This window comes from Pelodiscus sinensis, chromosome 2 (genome assembly GCF_052426305.1).
Source record: "Pelodiscus sinensis isolate ZL-2025 chromosome 2, ASM5242630v1, whole genome shotgun sequence".
In the NCBI taxonomy this organism is placed as follows: domain Eukaryota; kingdom Metazoa; phylum Chordata; order Testudines; family Trionychidae; genus Pelodiscus; species Pelodiscus sinensis.
The window spans coordinates 255073263-255090974 of NC_143053.1; the positions used below are offsets into that span (position 1 = coordinate 255073263).

Sequence of the window (17712 nt, forward strand, 5' to 3'; positions counted from 1 at the left end):
ATACACAACAACAAAGAAAGGGTGTGATGGAAATTATGGCTGAAAATGAGAAGATCACACAACACAGGCCTAGATACCTTCGTTGTCCCAGCAAATAAGTGTGAGCACAATAAGGAAGAATAAATCCCACAATCCTTTGTCCCTTCCAAAACTGTTGAGCCTCATTGCTCTCTGCTTTCTGGCCATCCTTTGCCTGCTGGGTGTCTGCTTGGTAAGCCATTGGGAGGAAAGTGAACTTTCTCTTCTAACTTGCCTCTTAATGCTGTAATTAATAACAACACATGGCGTGCTGCTTGGAAATTGCATAGTATAATTGGAAGGAGCATAGTATAATTTTTTCCCCCTGCTTACAGGAGACATCTGAAAAAACAACGAGGAATCTTGTGGCCCCTTGGAAACTAACAGTTTGATTAGGGCACCCGCTTTTGTGAGTAAAACCCACTTCCTCAGATGCATGGAGTGGAAGTTACAGAGGCAGGGACAGAGATAAATACTAGCATAACAAAAAGGGGTTACTTACTGAGTGTAGGACCAGCATTAACGAGGCCAAATTGTACCCTCAAGTTCACTTGCGGTATAGGTTATAAGGGTGCCAAAGCTCTCCTTAGATTCTGTTAGTTATTATTGCAAACACCCTGGCTGTGTCTAGACTGGCCAGTTTTTCCGGAAACTCAGCTGCTTTTCCGGAAAAACTTGCCAGCTGTCTACACTGGCTGCTTGAATTTCCGCAAATGCACTGACTTCCTACTGTAAGAAATCAGTGCTTCTTGCGGAAATACTATTCTGCTCCCATTCGGGCAAAAGTCCCTTTTGCGCAAAGCTTTTGCGCAAAAGGGCCAGTGTAGATAGCTCAGATTTGTTTTCCGCAAAAAAGCCCTGATTGCGAAAATGGCGACCGGGGCTTTTTTGCGGAAAAGTGCGTCTAGATTGGCATGGATGCTTTTCTGCAAAAAGTGCTTTTGCGGAAAAGCGTCCGTGCCAATCTAGACGTTATGTTCCGAAAATGCTGTTAACGGAAAACTTTTCCGTTAAAAGCATTTCCGGAAAATCATGCCAATCTAGATGCAGCCCCTGTGTATTGATTGAGTCCCCAGTAATGGTTGGCCTCTGACGAGAGCAGACTAAGATCTAAATGAGCTTGTGAATTTTCAAATGCAAGTTCCCCAGTTTGATTCAACTTGACTGTGTGTTCGAATGTAGCTATGGCTCCTGATGGTAACATCCCTCTGAATTTTGTTGCCACTATTGAGACCTTCATCCCACTGTGACGATTTCTAAACTTTGTTTATAATCATTTCCTACCTATCTGTAGTGAGGCGTGTGGCTTCCCTCTGACCTAGAACGAGAGGAACCAGATGGGAAGAGCCAGACCAGCCTCACCCCTCCAGCAGGAAGTGGAAAGGTGGGACAGAAAGTATAAAAGGCAGCACCTCCAGATGATGGGACAGGAAGTAGGAAGGAGGGACAGGAAGTATAAAAGTTGGGACAGGAAGTAGGAAGGTGGGACAGGAAGTATAAAAGGCAGCACCTCCAGATGGTGGGACAGGAAGTATAAAAGGTGGCAGTATCTCCAGCTCAGTAGGAATCAAAATAGCGAGGGAGACAGATGAATCCTGCTCTCTCCAGGCTACTGACTTCACTGCCGAGCCAAGAGACACCCTGCACCCAAAGGAGCCTGTATCCAGAGGGGAGTTGCTGGGACTGCTGCTGCCTTTCTGCCCCAAAGAGCTGAGGACACCCATTGAGCTGAGGCACTGAGTGCAGGGGTAGAAAGAAGCAGACCAAGGACACTAGACTATGTTCTAGTTGGGTTTTTGCTTGAATCCAGTTCAGCATGTTGAAGCTGGATCCCCTAACACTCTGCCATTGTTAGGACCCTGAGCTGGGACCCAGTGCAATAGGGTGGGCCTGGTTCTGCCTAATGCCAACCCCACCCCAGGGGTGACAGCCTCCCCACCACAGGGCAAAAGCTCTGCACCTCCCTGCCATCTGCTAAGACAAAAATGTGCTGCTCTGCTTTACCAGAGGGCCAGAGACCATAAACTGCTTGTTTGCCCCACCCCTGTCTGTGGGCTGAGGATCCCATGCCTTTAGTCCAGCCAGGATGCTAACATCTGGTCTGCTGGTTCCCCTGGCACTAAAGAGTGATCCTAGTGCTGTAGTGAGGTGGTGTGGTCTCCCTCCAACCCAGAGCACAGGGACGACTGCCGCTCCCCTACAAGATTTAACAATCACCGTATAATATAACATTTGCATCTCCAAATGGAATCTCTAGCTGAGGGGTGGACAATAATTTTTGCTAGGGAACCACTCCAAGGTTTTGGAAAGTGGTCAAGGGCTGCACTTTTCTGTGGAAGAGATGCGGGGGGTCTAGGATGGAGATTGGGTGCAGAAGGGTGCACAGGGTAACGGACTGGGGTGCAGGAGACGGTGTGAGGTCTAAGAGGGAGTTTGGGTGAAGGAGGGAGGAAGAGGCTTGCATTGCTCCCATCTCCCAGCCAATCTCTCACTTCCTGTTGGCTGTTTGTTTCCAGCCAATTGGGGCTGAGAGATTGGCTGGGATCAGTTCCTATTGACTGGTTGTTTCCAGCCAATAGGAGCTGAGGATTGGGCTGGGGGCAGGGAATCACACAAAGCCTCCCCCCTCCCTGCAGAGCAGAGAGCCGCACGGACTGTGTTTTAAACTGCGGCAGCTGCGTATCTGGGGGTCCCGGCAGGGTGGTCCGCAGGCTGGAGCCGGTGGCTCGGCGGGCCAGATCTGGCCTCCGAGCCATATTTTACCCATCCCTGCTCTAGCTATTTAGGGATATGAGCCACCATGGGCTTTGCATTTCATAAAGCTGTGGGGTTATAAAGGCTTAACTCCCAAGGTGTGGTATGGACTTTGGCTAACACACTACCTTGTAGAACTCCTGAATGGCTTTGCTGAGAACGACAGACTCGGCCTGTACCCGTCCCACCAGGTACTGGATGTACTTATCAAAGGCCTCCTCGTTCTTAAGGAAGCACATGGCCACGTCGTCGTCAGTGTCGCATTTCTGCAGCTCTGGGAAGAAGTTGCTGTGGAGGTGGAAAAAAAGAGGGAGAGCTGAGAAGAAGCTGGCACAGTGAAAAGAGAACATAGGCATGGTGGGAACCTCACCATAGCTCCGCACCATGAGCGTGTGTGTGTGTGTGGGGGGTTCTCTCCTCTCCCTGTAGTAAGAGAAGAATTTGGCCAGGATGAAGGGAAACTCTTTGGTGCACTTCTGTGGTAAATTTCTCCTCAAGGGAGAGGGCCATGTCTGGGTTTGATGGCTAAGTAGCTTAGCTACACTTGATAGCAGCATTGCGTGAGGGGTTGAACATTTAGTGGTTGGTCTCAATACAGTCTCAGAAGCAGTAGCTTCCTCCTCTGAATATTTTATTTATTTATTTAAAATATTTTTACCCCGCCTCCCTATTTAAAATAATTTGAGGCGGCTTACAATGTTTTTTAAAACATAATAAATAAATGTATATAAAGTAAAATACAATACCCTAAATTGTGTGTGTGTGTGTGCGGAATATAAAACCTGCTAAAATACCTCAAGACGAGGGACACACATACATACACACACACACCTAAACACCAATAAAAGCACGGGTAAAAAGGGTGGCTTTGGCCTGGTGCCGAAACAATGCCAATGTTTGGGGTACAACGGTTGGGTAAAATACCTCAACTGCCTATAAAGTGATGGCCAGCTGCCTGTAAAGTGATGGCCGTCACACTCCACAGGCCTTCAGCCATGTGGAGACATTCTGGGATGGTGCTTGGAGACCATGGCTGTGGCTGGCACATTTTATCCCCCCGCTTCTGCTCAGATTGTTGAGGCTGCTGGGAGGAGAAATCCGTGCTGACAGCCGTGCATGGCTTTTGCAGGGCAGCCAGAATGTAAGTGCATTAGAAGCATTATTTTTGCCCCCTCTGATGGTAAAACAATGTGTCACAATTTGGACCTTAGTGAAACCAGCTGGTTCATTCAAAGCAGGTGTTGGAACTAGATGGGCTCTCTCAGTCCTTAACAGTGTCGGAGTCTTGAGCTCCCATCCTTTGAAAGAAGGGGCTGTATATTTTATAGAAATTTTATATTTCTTGAATGACATTCACCCAGCAGCAGCGTTCCCTGTAAGCTGTGCACTTGTGAGGAGCGATTCAAATGCTCCCCTGCTGATTAGCAGTGTGCCCAGAGCTAGGTTTTTAGTTTATAGTGGTGGTGCACATTCATACATGCTTCAGTGCATATAAAATGTATTCCACACATAGATGGGAAAAAAATCTTCACATGGATTGAAAATATGAGAGGGAACATTGCCCACCAGGGCAAGAAATGCTCAGCAGAACATGAGGCGTTTTAAGACTCTGGGAATGTAACAACAGTTCTGCTTTCTGAATCCCATCCTGTGGTTTTGCGCATGCTTCCGAAAATTCTCCCTTCCGGCTGAGCATTTCCTGCTGTCCGGGGTGTGCCAGATAACCACCGCGATTCTGCCGCTAACATGGCCAGGCATTGATTTCCCTGGCCTGCAGCCAGGTATACCTACTTGGAATGAAAGGTCGCAATGGCACTGACGTTTCGGAAGATAGTTGATTTCTGGCTGGCAACAGTGTCTGGGACATCGGGGCAGCTTTCTGTGTACTGGAGGTGATGGGTCTGGAGGAATTGCAGATCTTTGACAAACTCCTCCTCAGAGTTCAGCAGGTCCTGAATAACGAGGCTAGAGGGACAGCAAACAGACAAACGTTGTTCGGGATGGGCTGATTTCCCAGAGGGGCAGGTTCAGTTTATCCAGGGCTCAGCGGCAGTGTGCCAGCATCTTCACCTGGCCCTAAAGTTAAGTGGAACTGAGGGTGTTCGGCACCTCATAGAACCAGGCCAGGTTCACCAACGGGAAGGGGGGGGGGCAAATGGGGCAGTGGACCAGGGCCTGGTGATTTAAAACAGCCTGGGACTCCTGGCTACCCTTTAAATCACCGCCAGAGCCCTGTGGAGTGTGCTCCCGGCAGCAGTGAAGGCTGCCTGTGGGAGGCTAGCCCCGCCCCATCCACCTGAGGTCCCCGCCCCTTTCTGGGGTGTGGAGCTGGGCCTCTCTGCACCTTCTCCAAGGGCCCAGCATGTCTGTCTCCCCTTGCTCCCCCCAGATCAGGCCCTCAGAGAGGAGACTACATGGGTCAGTGCACAGCCTTAGGGATGTAACAATCAGAATAAGGCTTTGGCTGCTTTTCTCCCTGTTAACTGAGTGACGAGGATTTGTAACCCACACCCCTAGTATGGGTCATGATCCTATGCAGTGCCACTTAGAGCAAGAGATAAGAATAAGGGAGGGCTATAGCCTAAGCCAAGAACCAGCTGGCTTTATTGCTCAAGCTGTAGAAACTCCTATACGAAGCTTTAAAGGTCCCAGGTTCAAATCCACCTGGTGGCAGTTATAAGAGCTATAAAGCCAGCTGGCTCTCGGCTTCGGCTCTAGTGCTCCCTTATCTCTTGCTGTAAGTGGTCTAAGTGCTACTTCATGGGACTGTGGCCCATACTAGTGCTATGTCTATACTCAGGGCTTCTTGCACAAGTACAGCTGTTCTTGTGCAAGAATCTGCAGAGCGTCCACACTGCCTGCCCGCTCTTGTGCAAGGAAATTTACAGTACGGCGTGGTAAGAGAGGGCTCCTTGCGCAAGCACTATGCTCTTTTTTTATCAGGTGTAAGCTCTCTTGAGCAGGAGCTCTTGTGCAAGAGGGCAATGTGGACACTCAGCAGGGATTTCCTGTGCAAGAAACCCCTATGGCCAGGGGCAGCCCTAGACTAGCTGCCAGCCACTGGCACCCTAGGCAAACCATGCAATCGGTGCTTCCCCCCCAACACGAAGGGCAGATATAGACTAAGGTTTTTGGTTCTGTGGCTGGGGAGAGGGGGGCTGGGGATGGAGATCTGTGGCTGGGGACAGGGGAGTGGGGAGAGGGAACCAGGTGCTAGTGGGGGGAGAGAATCCCCTGCACCCGCCTCCTCCCAGGATTCCCCCCCCAGAGGGAAGCCGGCATGTGCCTCTCCAGGGGTGACCCCGCCTCCCGCGGTGCAGGGAAAGCCGGTGCCTGCCTCCCCCGGGGCCGACCCCACTTCCGCGGCGTGGGGAAACCCCCACGCACCTCCTCTCCCGGGGCCGCCCCGCCCCGCCCCCCCATGGCAGGGGAAGTCGGCGTGTACCTTCTCTGGGGTTGACCACCCCTGCGGTGCAGGAACCCCCCCATGCACCGCCTCTCCCAGGACTTACCCCCCTCCTGCGCCGCAGGGAAGCCGTGCTCCAGGTAAGGCACCGGAAGGGGAAGGGGAAATGGAAGGGGCAGGGTCTGGAATTTGGTGCCCCATGTAACTTGGCACCCTAGGTGGCTGCCTAGCTTGCCTATAGGCACAGGCTGCCCCTGCCTATGGCTAAAATGGCCATCAGAGCTTTCTTGTGCAAGAGAGCGTGCACACTGCCATGGATGCTCTTGGGCAAAAGCATACCTCGCACATGGCACTGTGGACGTTTTCTTGTGCAAGACTTCTTACACAAGAACCCTTGCACAAGATGTTCTTGTGTAAGAAGCGGCCAGTGTAGATATAGCCTAGTTGTGTGGGTTACAGATTCACCAAGAGTGAGGAGCTGCAGCACACTTCCCACACGGGGTAGTGGCTGCTGTGCCGGGGCCATGAGGTAAATATTTCACACAGTGCTGGCTGGCCATTTTAGACTACGCTTCAGCCTTCTCTACATAGCATATTAGGGTGCAGAGCACCCCCAGGGCAGAACTCGTTATACCAGAAGGGATGGCGGAGCCTTGGGACTTCTGGGAAATCAAACAGCCGAACCAGGCAACTACTCAGCCAAAAAGGAACAAGCAGGCTGGGCAAAAAAATGCATCTTCCCCAGCTGGTTTAGATCACATGGTGTTTTCCCAAACCTAAACCAGTAGAGACTTAGAATGCAAATCTTTAAAACCTCTTGTAGGTTGGAAGTCTGCAGAGCATGGGAGGGCTCTGGGGGAGGGATTTAGCAGCAAAGAAATTGGGCTTTCCTCAGAGAGTCCCGAAGGCACAGCCAGAATGTGTGAATCCTTCAGGAGAGGCCTTGGACCCAAGAATCGCTGTCAGTTCACATGGGATGCTCCTGAAAGCGGTCAGTTCAAATCCAAAAGTGCTCACCTCAGCTTCTTTTTATACTCATCTTCCGAAACAGATTCTCCGGGGAACTCGGGAGCTTCAGATGCACCCCACTCCGGCGACAACTAACAGACAAAAAACACCAATTCTCTAAGGAACAGGGCAGAAATGTCTGCATCGTGGGATTGGTGCGGGTTGGCTGGGTAATTTCAGGCATGGGGCTATCACATGGAGTTTGTGTCTGTCCCTAAGCAAGGCCAGCACCCTCAAAAGCCACTTTTATAAAGGTTAATGATCTGCTAACCTGACAGAGCCGTACATCACTGGCAGACAGCATCACCTGCAGGGTTTCAAATGGTGCTGCTTGGCGCAGGGCTTCCATTGGAAGCCTCTTTGGCTCTGGGAGGGAGGAGGAAGGGTGAAGGATGGGGAAAGTAAGGGAGAGGGAACAGCGGGATGGAGAGCAAGAACGATGTTTTATAGAACAATGAATTCCCTGTCCATGACTGAGGGTATGTCTACACTACTCCGCTAGTTCGAACTAGCGGGGGTAATGTAGTCATCCGCACTTGCAAATGAAGCCCGGGATTTGAATTTCCCGGGCTTCATTTGCATAAACCGGGCGCCGCCATTTTTAAATCCCGGCTCGTTCGAACCCCGTGCCGCGCGGCTACACGCGGCACGGACTAGGCAGTTCGGACTAGGCTTCCTAGTCCGAACTACCGTTACTCCTCATGGAATGTATGGAATGAGGAGTAATGGTAGTTCGGACTAGGAAGCCTAGTCCGAACTACCTAGTCCGTGCCGCGTGTAGCCGCGCGGCACGGGGTTCGAACGAGCCGGGATTTAAAAATGGCGCGCCCGGCTTATGCAAATGAAGACCAGGAAATTCAAATCCCGGGCTTCATTTGTAAGTGCGGTATGCCTACATTACCCTCCTAGTTCGAACTAGGAGGGTAGTGTAGACATACCCTGAGAGTCTGGGTTCATCTTGTCCACACATTAGGAGTAGGGATGTTAAAATGCATGTATTCAGGTAAATGCGTCACTGCTACCCTCTGCCTGTATTCAGGTAAACGCGTCACCGCTCCCCTCTGCCTGTATTCGGGTAAACGCGTCACCGCTACCCTCTGCCTGTATTCAGGTAAATGTGTCACCGCTCCCCTTTGCGTGTATTCGGGTAAATGCATCACCGCTCCCCTCTGCGTGTATTCAGGTAAACGCGTCACCACTCCCCTCTGCCTGTATTCAGGTAAACGCGTCACTGCTCCCCTCTGCGTGTATTCGGGTAAACGCGTCACCACTCCCCCCGCCTGTATTTGGGTAAACGCGTCACTGCTCCCCTCTGCGTGTATTCAGGTAAATGCGTCACCACTCCCCTTTGCGTGTATTCAGGTAAATGTGTCACCGCTCCCCTCTGCCTGTATTCGGGTAAATGTGGGGGGGAGAGGGGTTGTGTGTAACTGTGAAGGTTAGTCGATGAGCCCAGCCTCATCAGTTAATTGCTTACACTATCACAGCTCTGCTCGGTAGCTGGACTTATCAAGAATAGCAGTCTGGTATGCAGAGCTGAGGGAGATACCTCAGGAGCTTACGTGGCTGGGGTGTGCACTTTTGTTGCTAAAGGTCCCGGGTTTAGTTCCCACAGAAAACTGAACAGATCCTGTTCTCTTGGAAACTCTGCTCTCTCACACTTCCCTGAATGGTGCTTTAAGACAACAGGGATAATGGGAGCAGAAACTCTGGTGTTGGGGACCAATATAAGAAATCTTTCTTCATATGGGACCTGTTCCAAACCCCTCATCATTTTGTGTTGCCCTTTTCTGAACCTTTTCCAATGCCAATATAACTTTTTTGAGATGAGGCAATCATATCAGTACACAGTATTCAAGATGTGGGCGTGCCATGGTTTTATATAGAGGCAATAAGGTATTTTCTGTCTTATTCTTTATCCCTTTTTTAATGACTCCTAACACTCTATTTGCTTTTTTGACTGCCGCTACACACTGAGTGGATGTTTTCAGAGAACTATCCACAATGACTCCAAGATCTCTCTCTTGAGTAGTAGTAGCCAAATTAGTCCCCATCATATTGTATGTATAGAGTTAGAAAAAAAAAAGGGATCTGGGTGGGCAGACATTTGGGATGCAAACTTTAGCTCAAATGTCAAAAGTTTGCTAAAGGTATAAGCCATTGAAAACAATGATATCATATCCACCCTTAGTCTTCTCTTTTCTAAACTGAAAAGTACAAGTCTTTTTAATCTCTCTTTATATGGAGCACATTCCAAACTCCCAATCATTGTTGTTGCCCTTTTCTGAACCTTTTCCAATGGTAATATATCTTTTTTTGAGATGAGGCGACCACATCTGTACACAGTATTCAAGCTGTGGTCATACTATGGATTTATATAGAGGCCAAGTCACAATCCTGCATATCTCAAACCCCTTCTGGGGTACATGCCTAACAGGGGCTCATCCTGGAGCCCTTTGCTGGTGTCTCTACATTTGTCTCTCTGGTTCCCCTCAGTCTCTTCCCCACTTGGAGAGAGTGACATCTGCTGAAGGGAACTTCCTTAGCCTGCCTCACAGTCTGCTCACCTTGAGCTCAGCCCCACACTGACTGCTGGTGAGCTTTGCAGCTCCTTTTGTAGGCTTCCCTGGCCTCTCATTGGCCAGTTCCTCTAGAGCCTCTCTAGCCTCCTGGAGGACTTATCTATGGCTCTTTCTGGGCTCAGGGCTTTGTCCGCCCTGCCACACACACACGTACATGACTGGATTTTAACAAATAATTCTGTTAATGGTACACAAGCCAGAATAGATTCCACTTCGCTCCCTCTTAGCTGCATTGTTTCCAGGACTAAGAACAGTAAAAATCACACACTCAGTTGCCACTGAAGTCAGAGGACAGGACTCTAGCTAGGCACTGGGAGCTGAGCTGAGTCTGAGGTGGCCATTTTTACATACTCCTTTTCAGATTAGAATTGTCCCTCATGGAAACCCAGAGCTAGCAAAAGCAAGCAGGGAACAGTTCTAAGGTGCAACGGAAACAGTTTGTATAAAAAATACCATAAGGAAGATGGATCACCTTTAACTTCTTGTCCAGATATGCAGGAGACACCCACCCCTGCCGGGATGGGCTGGATTTAGTGGGCTTGGTCCTGACTAGCCACTTTAGAGGATGAGCTGAGTCAAGGACTTCCACATACTGCCCTGCTTTCAGAGTGATGATTTCCCTGTCAGCTCCAATGGGCATATAGTCAGCCGTGACCATGTAGATGTCAAAAATCTACAAGCGTGAAAGGAGAGGTGCATTAAAACCAGGTTATGATAATAACAAGAGCAGATAAATGCTTTACCAGTTTTGAATATTTTGTCTCCGCCATCTCTGAATCACAGACGAAAAGAGAATTGTTATCTCCATTTTACAGATGGAAGTAACAATTGAAATTCATAGAACACTAGAACTTGAAGGGACCTCAAGAGGTCATCAAGTTCAGTCCCCTGCCCTCCCAGCAGGACCAAGCACCATCTAGATCATCCTTGATAGATGTCTGTCCAACCTGCTCTTAAATATCTCCAGTGATGGAGATTCCCCATCCTCCTTAGGCAATTTATTACAGTGTTTTACCACCCCGACAGGAAATTTTTCCTCATATCCAACCTAAACCTCCCTTGCTTCAATTTAAGCCCATTGCTACTTGTCCTATCATCAGAGGCCAAGGAGAACAATTTTTCTCCCTCTCCTTGTAATACCCTTTTAGGTACTTGAAATCTGCTATCACATCCCCTCTCAGTCCTCTCTTTTCCAAACTAAACAAACCCAGTTCTTTCTATCTTCCCTCATAGCTCATGTTCTCTAGACCTTTAATAATTTTTGTTGCTCTTCTCTGGACCCTCTCCAATTTCTCTACATCTTTCCTGAAATGTGGTGCCCAGAACTGGCAACAATACTCCAGTTGAGGCCTAAAAGCAAAAGCTGTGTTTTTCCAAAAATGTCCACTCTCTTAGATGTCCTACCTTGAGATACCCAGGCCCTGATTTTCTGAAGTGCTAAATTCCTGCTGCTCCCATTCACTTCAGTTGGAGCCAAGAGTGCTCCGCACTTTAGAAAGTTAAGCCCTGAGTGTCTCAGAGTTCAACAACCAACACCGGAGGCTCCAAAATTAGTGGACTCTATTGAAAATGTTGACCTGAGCAACCTGTTGGAGACCATGCAATGAGTGTGAACACGTGGATTTACACTCTTACTCCTGTATTTAATTTTTACTGGACCATACACCTGAAACCACAGAAGCCATTTTAAGATAGAAACCCTTAAAATGCACTAGACTTGCTTATTCAGAAGGATTCATCCTTTCTCCTGGTAAGCACCTGTGTGGGGTTCATTGCAGCATGCACTATACCTCTCCTCGTGAATCTCCATCCTCCGATTCAGAGGAAGACTCCTGAGCAATTGATGAAGGCCTAGATCTGCCATGGCGTGGAGACGGTGAGGGCGTCTTAGATTCGTCATCGCTGTCTGCTCCTGGCACTCGAAGTGTGGCTGAAATGAAGAGCAGTGGAGCAACAGGGACAGAGGTGAGAAACGGCTGTCGTGAAAATCAAACAGGGCTCCAATCCTTAATCTTCACATGATCAAATATCCCCAGGACAGACCTTGCACATCATCCAGTATACAAGCCCTGGTTAATCATTGTGACATCATACTATGCTTTTTGGGCAAGTGAAGTCCCTTAGTTTATGTAATTTACTTCAATAGGACAGCAGAAGGGTAACAGCAGGATGTGAGCTCAATCCTTCACTGTCAGTACAAACACTATTGGAAGAGCAACAGGACTATGAAAGATTCAAGTTTCCATATGGACCTAATTCTCATTTACATGAAGGCCACTTTACATCTCTCTAGTCATATACAGGGGGGATGAAAGTGCAGGTAAGTATAACCTACTGCCATTCTGAGATGTGTGTATGCTCCCAGCTTTAGTGCCGATGAGAATTAGCCGTAAATAGCTTTGGTAATAATACATGTGAGATAGTACACCCATAGGATTTAGTGTTCACAGTGCTAATTCATTTATCCTCCTAATGCTCTGGTGAAGTAGATATGCAAATATTATTAACCCCATTTTACAGGTAAAGAAACTGAGTCAGAGAGGATAACTGATATGCCCAAAGCTATATAGCAATTTATGGCAGAGCAGAAATTAGCACTCAGAAGTCCTTGTCCCTCAAACTCATGCTTAATCCACTAGATGATGCAGCTACTTCAGTAATTTAAAACATGGTAAAACATTGGAAACATGTGAAAATATATTTAATTTGTGTTTTCACTAAAAAAAATTGAAAGTTTGTGTGTATATGGAAAAGTTCCTTGTTAAGTCTAGATACTAACTTTCCAGGAAAGAAGTTCCAGAAATAGCATTAAGAAAAGTCAAGGGATTTATATCTCGCTAATTATCAGAGGGGTAGCCGTGTTAGTCTGAATCTGCAAAAGCGGCGAGGAGTCCTGTTGCACCTTAGGGTGTGTCTAGATTACACGGTTTTGTTGACAAAAGTGGACTTTTGTCGACAAAACTATACCTGCGTCCACACTGCCTTTGAGTTATGTCGACATAACATCGACAAAACTTAGCAGTTTTGTCGACGTATGTAAACCTCATTCTACGAGGAATAATGCCTTTTATCGACAGAGTTCTGTCGACAGAAGGCATTATTGCATCTACACTGTCCTTTGTGTCCACACTGTTATGTCGACAAAGCGGCTTGATTTGTCGACAGAACTGGATGTAGTCTAGACGCTCTTTGTCGACAGAAGCTTTGTCGACAGTATCTGTCGACAAAACTTCTGTTGACAAAACCCTGTAGTCTAGACACATCCTTATAGACTAACTGAAGTGTAGGAGCATAAGCTTTCGTGGGCAAAGACCCACTTCATCAGATGCATGCCGCTTATATCTCGCTAATGAATCTCTTATTTGTATTATTTGCATTATTATTAATAACAATAATTTATATTATTATGTGCAAAATAATTATTTCATAGATCTCATTGAGACTTAAAATGCAACCCAAACCTGAAGATTGGCTATTCTACTTGGTGTGACACTTGCCAAGTGCTTACCCTGACTTATTTTTGCAGACACCATTTCTGTGATGTGGGAAGTAAGTTTCTGGAGGAATTCTTCTGTTCCAACCTCAGATAATGAAATGGCACTTCTAGACACACCTTCTTTATCTGCTTCACCTTCCACGCGCTCTCCTGGAAAAGGGAGAACATGCTGTCAAGTCTGTAGTCCTCCGAAAGTCCACTCCAATGAACCAAACACGGCCAAGTTATCCTTCTGAAACAGAAGTCATTGATGCGGTGTGTCCAGACTAGAGCAATTTGGAGTTCACACAGGAAGGGGTCACTTTTACAATGAACATAGACTCTCCATAACTTGGATCGATAGAGCACTTGCACTGATTGAGGGAGGAGTCCGCTCATTAAGCAAGGATGATAAACATAAATATTGAACAGCTGCTTTATTGCCTGTGAACCATCCAACCTATGCCACAAATTATATAAGGTCCCGAAGAAAAAAATTGTGATCATGTCCAGCTGATAATGCAGAAGAGGACAGTGTTAATGTTACACAGAGCAAGCGCTTAGATTCCAGGGTGATTGGTATAGTGTAAAAACCTTAACTCTGCTCCCTTGGGAGAATGCACGTAGCCTATGCATTCCTACAGTATCTGGGTTCCCTCATGCTGAAATCCACCCCTAGCACACACCGTCAGCATGAGGCCTATTAACCACTTAAGTCCCATTCAGCCTCCATTGTGAAAAGTTATGTAGGATTCAAGAGCTGGACACACCTTGTGCTGGTCTTCTGCACAGAGATAAATTGTACCCTCAATCTGCAAAACTTGGGTATTTTTTGAGTCTGCAATCAGACTGGCCACAGATCATAGCCTGATAGACTTCCAATCATGCAGCTGTTCCAAAAATGGGGACAAAAATACATTGTAATGGGAAAATGCTTGCATTTCCCAAAACAATCCATGCCTGGCCAGAGAACAGGTCTGAAAAATTTCATCCTGATAGGTCAGAATTAAAAAAAAAAAAAAAATCAAGAACTGAAAACAGAGGTTAATGGAAACACACAGACAACCTTAATGACAGATGTGAGTCTCCAGATAAAGCCACTTCTCCTACCTTTCCTCGGCTCAGGAGGGTGGATAGAGATGCCAATGCTGAAAAAGAGAAAGGGGAGGGAGTAAGAAAGGACAAGGGCAATAATGGTCCTAGGGCATGGTCTTTGGGATTAGCACCCAGGTATGAACGTTAGAACTGATAGCAAACTCTGAACATGGAAACCACAAAAGGGCCACTGAAGCCAATGGGGAGGGGTCCGTATTAAGGATGTTAAATTGCAGTTAATTGACTAGTTGAGTAGTCGATGGAAGTTCCATCGACTAGTCGATAGGCACTTCCGCATTCCTCTTTTGAAATGGACAAGAGCCCTTGCTGGGGAGGAATGCGGAACACCGCCTGCCGCCCGGGGCCAGCGGGAAGTCCTGCTCACTCCAGGCTGCACATGGGTGCCTGCTTTGAAATGTTCAAGAGTCCCCAGTGGAGGCTCTTGTGCATTTCAAAGTCATAGAGCCCAGGGTCAGCAGGGGACTCCCCAGCTGATCCTGGATTCTGGGGAAATGCCACGTGGAGCTGGGATCAGCTGGGGAGTCCTCAGCTGGCCCCGGGCTCTATGGCGCTGCCCCTTTGAAATGCTGAAGTGGTGTTCAAAGGGGCAGCGCCGCGCAGCCGATCCCTTACTCAGCTGTGCGGTGGCTGCCCCTTTGAAATGCCACCTCAGTGTTTCAAAGGGGCAGTGCCGTGGAGCCCAGGGTCAGCTGGGGACTCCCCAGCTGATCCCAGGCTCCACGTGGCATTTCCCCAGAATCTGGGATCAGCTGGGAACTCCCCAGCTGACCACAGGGTTTGCGGTGCTGCCCCTTTGAAATGCCGCCTTGGGGTTTCAAAGTGGCAGCGGCACATAGCTGAAGTACCCTTTGAAGTACCCTTTCTTCCCCCCACTTTGCTGCCTCTCTCTGATAGAGGCAGCAAGGAGGGAGGGGGGAAATCAACTAGTTGACTGACTATCCAATAAGCATTTGCTTATCGGATAATCGACTAGTCCTTAACATCCTTAGTATGTATTGTTATTCCTCTTGCATGAGATGTTTAACCCACAGAACCATGGGGTTAGAATGGACCACAAGGGTCACCTAGTCTCTTGTGCCAAAGTGCAAGATTTGTTGTGTCTAAACCACCCAAGAACATGGCTTATTTTAACAGGGAGTTTTAGAGCCGGGGTTCTCAAAATTCTTTGCTCCAGCACCCCCTCCTGACAACAAAAATTACTACACAACCTCAGGACACAAGAGCCTGAGCTCGCCTGAGCCCCACAAGCCAGGGTTGGGGAGCCAAAGCCAAAAACCAAGACCCTGTATCCTGAGCCCCACAACCCTGTGCTGAAGCTCTCAGACTTGGGTGCTAACCCTGGGCCCCCATAAATTACCATAAAACACCAGCCCTGGTGACCTGCCTCTCAGTCGACCCACAGTCCGAGAACGGCCGTTTTAGAGATTACGTTGCCTGGGGATAGGTACCAGAACAGGGAATTGTGCATTTCCAGGACACGAGTTGGAATGGAGCCCAGGTGCCTAGTGACTGGAAGCTGTTACCATGGGAACACGGAACTCGTGTCAACAGAGTTCTAGACTCCGTTCCAGCTCTCAGTGAATTCATGTCCCCATCACCAGCTAGTGCTCTTGCTTGCAGCTCTCATAGAGAAGCCTAGGACTGAAGGATATGCAGACTATCCATAGAGGAGGTCCCTGCAGGTCAGGACAGAGGTACATTGGTGGGCTATTTGGGGAAAAAATCCACAGCACTCGACCGGGTCGAGCACTTCATGGAAAGATACAGTGCAAGGTTTTCCTACCGCACCACTCTGTCAATGCACCATTGTCCTGATATGTAATACCCCTGCTTTCCAGCGTCAGTCCTTTCTGTGACAGAGATTTCCATGTGTGTCAAATCATGGCCAGTTGGATGAGGGGGAAATCCTGGGTTCTTTTTAAGATTCATTACACATCTTGATAGAAGTGCTCCGCATTTTCCAAAGGAAGCCCTGGTGGATCCTTCTTAGTCTAGGTGAAGCAAAACTAGCAAATAAATGCAGCTACAGAGCATTGCAAGGACCTGTTTGTGACAAGCGGTTTGGAACAGGTACCATACGAGGAGAGGTTAAAGCGACTGGGACTTTTCAGTTTAGAAAAGAGGAGACCAAGGGGGGATATGATAGAGGTCTATAAAATCATGAGTGGTGTGGAGAGGGCCGATAAAGAAAAGTTATTTATTAGTTCCCTAAATAGAAGAACTAGAGGACACCAAATGAAATTAATGGGTAGCAGGTTTAAAACTAATAAAAGAAAGTTCTTCTTCACACAGCGTGTAGTCAACCTGTGGAACTCCTTGCCAGAGGAGGCTGTGAAGGCTAGGACTATAATAGAGTTTAAAGAGAAGCGAGATAATTTCATGGAGGTTAGGTCCATAAAAGGCTATTAGCCAGGGGATAAAATGGTGTCCTTGGCCTCTGTTTGTCAGAGGCTGGAGAGGGATGGCAGGAGACAAATTGCTTGATCATTGTCTTTGGTCCACCCTCTCTGGGGCACGTGGTGCTGGCCACTGTCGGCAGACAGGATACTGGGCTAGATGGACTTTTGGTCTGACCCAGTACGGCCATTCTTATGTTCTTATGTAAGCAAGAGATTTTAACATTGTTCCTTCAACTGAATGAGTTTTAAGTGGAGAGCCACCAAGTTTTATTGCCAATGTACCACACAGCATAATCCCAGCCCCAAACTTCTGGAAATGTAATGACTTGTTACCAGTGTTGATTTTTCAAACTGTTTCCTCCTATCTAACATGTAAGATCAAGAGGGCAGAGTTGGAGAATTACGTCTCAGTTAAATTTATAAACAAGCAGGTTAGTGGTCATCCCCATCTCAGCCATTTTTTCCTAAAAGGGTCACTATATTTGATTTTACACATGTGAAATTCATAATTTGAGTATGTCAATGCTGACTGCTTTGGAGGTGAATTGAGGGATATTGCACGAAGCAAGAGATTTCATACAACTTTACCCATGTCCTTTTCTGTCCTTGTCTTCATACCTGCCAATCAAGAAGAAATTTGTTACTACTAATATGCTCACTTACTATTGATTTTTGCCGGAGGATCTCAAAGCATCTTATATACCTTCAGAAATTGCCACCTACCTCTAAGGCACTAAAGTTAAATATTAGCCCCATTTTACACATGGCAAAGTTGAGGCACAGAGACAATATTATCAGACTTTAGTACCCTAAATTAGGTGCCCAAGTCTATAATTAGGCTTCCAATATTTCAGAGGTGCTACGCAATGACAACTACCATAGACTCTGAAAATCAGAACATTTTCATTTGGATGCCTATTTTAGTTTGACCTCTGAGAGTTTGACCTCTGACAG

At 47.6% G+C, this 17712-nt stretch overlaps 1 protein-coding gene across 31 annotated transcripts in view; it reads right to left on the bottom strand.

Moving 5' to 3' along the window:
- The window catches only part of OBSCN (obscurin, cytoskeletal calmodulin and titin-interacting RhoGEF), a 320581-nt gene that overhangs the window by 98104 nt on the left and 204765 nt on the right, over window positions 1–17712 (bottom strand). For all 31 annotated transcript variants that reach the window (XM_089776829.1, XM_089776823.1, XM_089776814.1 and 28 more), the window contains 8 exons: window positions 17347–17376; window positions 14354–14391; window positions 13277–13414; window positions 11559–11698; window positions 10241–10441; window positions 7196–7278; window positions 4564–4737; window positions 2901–3060 (listed from right to left, as the gene is read on the bottom strand). In XM_089776829.1, coding sequence (XP_089632955.1) covers window positions 2901–3060; window positions 4564–4737; window positions 7196–7278; window positions 10241–10441; window positions 11559–11698; window positions 13277–13414; window positions 14354–14391; window positions 17347–17376 — 964 coding nt within the window. The remainder of the gene's footprint in view (window positions 1–2900; window positions 3061–4563; window positions 4738–7195; window positions 7279–10240; window positions 10442–11558; window positions 11699–13276; window positions 13415–14353; window positions 14392–17346; window positions 17377–17712) is intronic.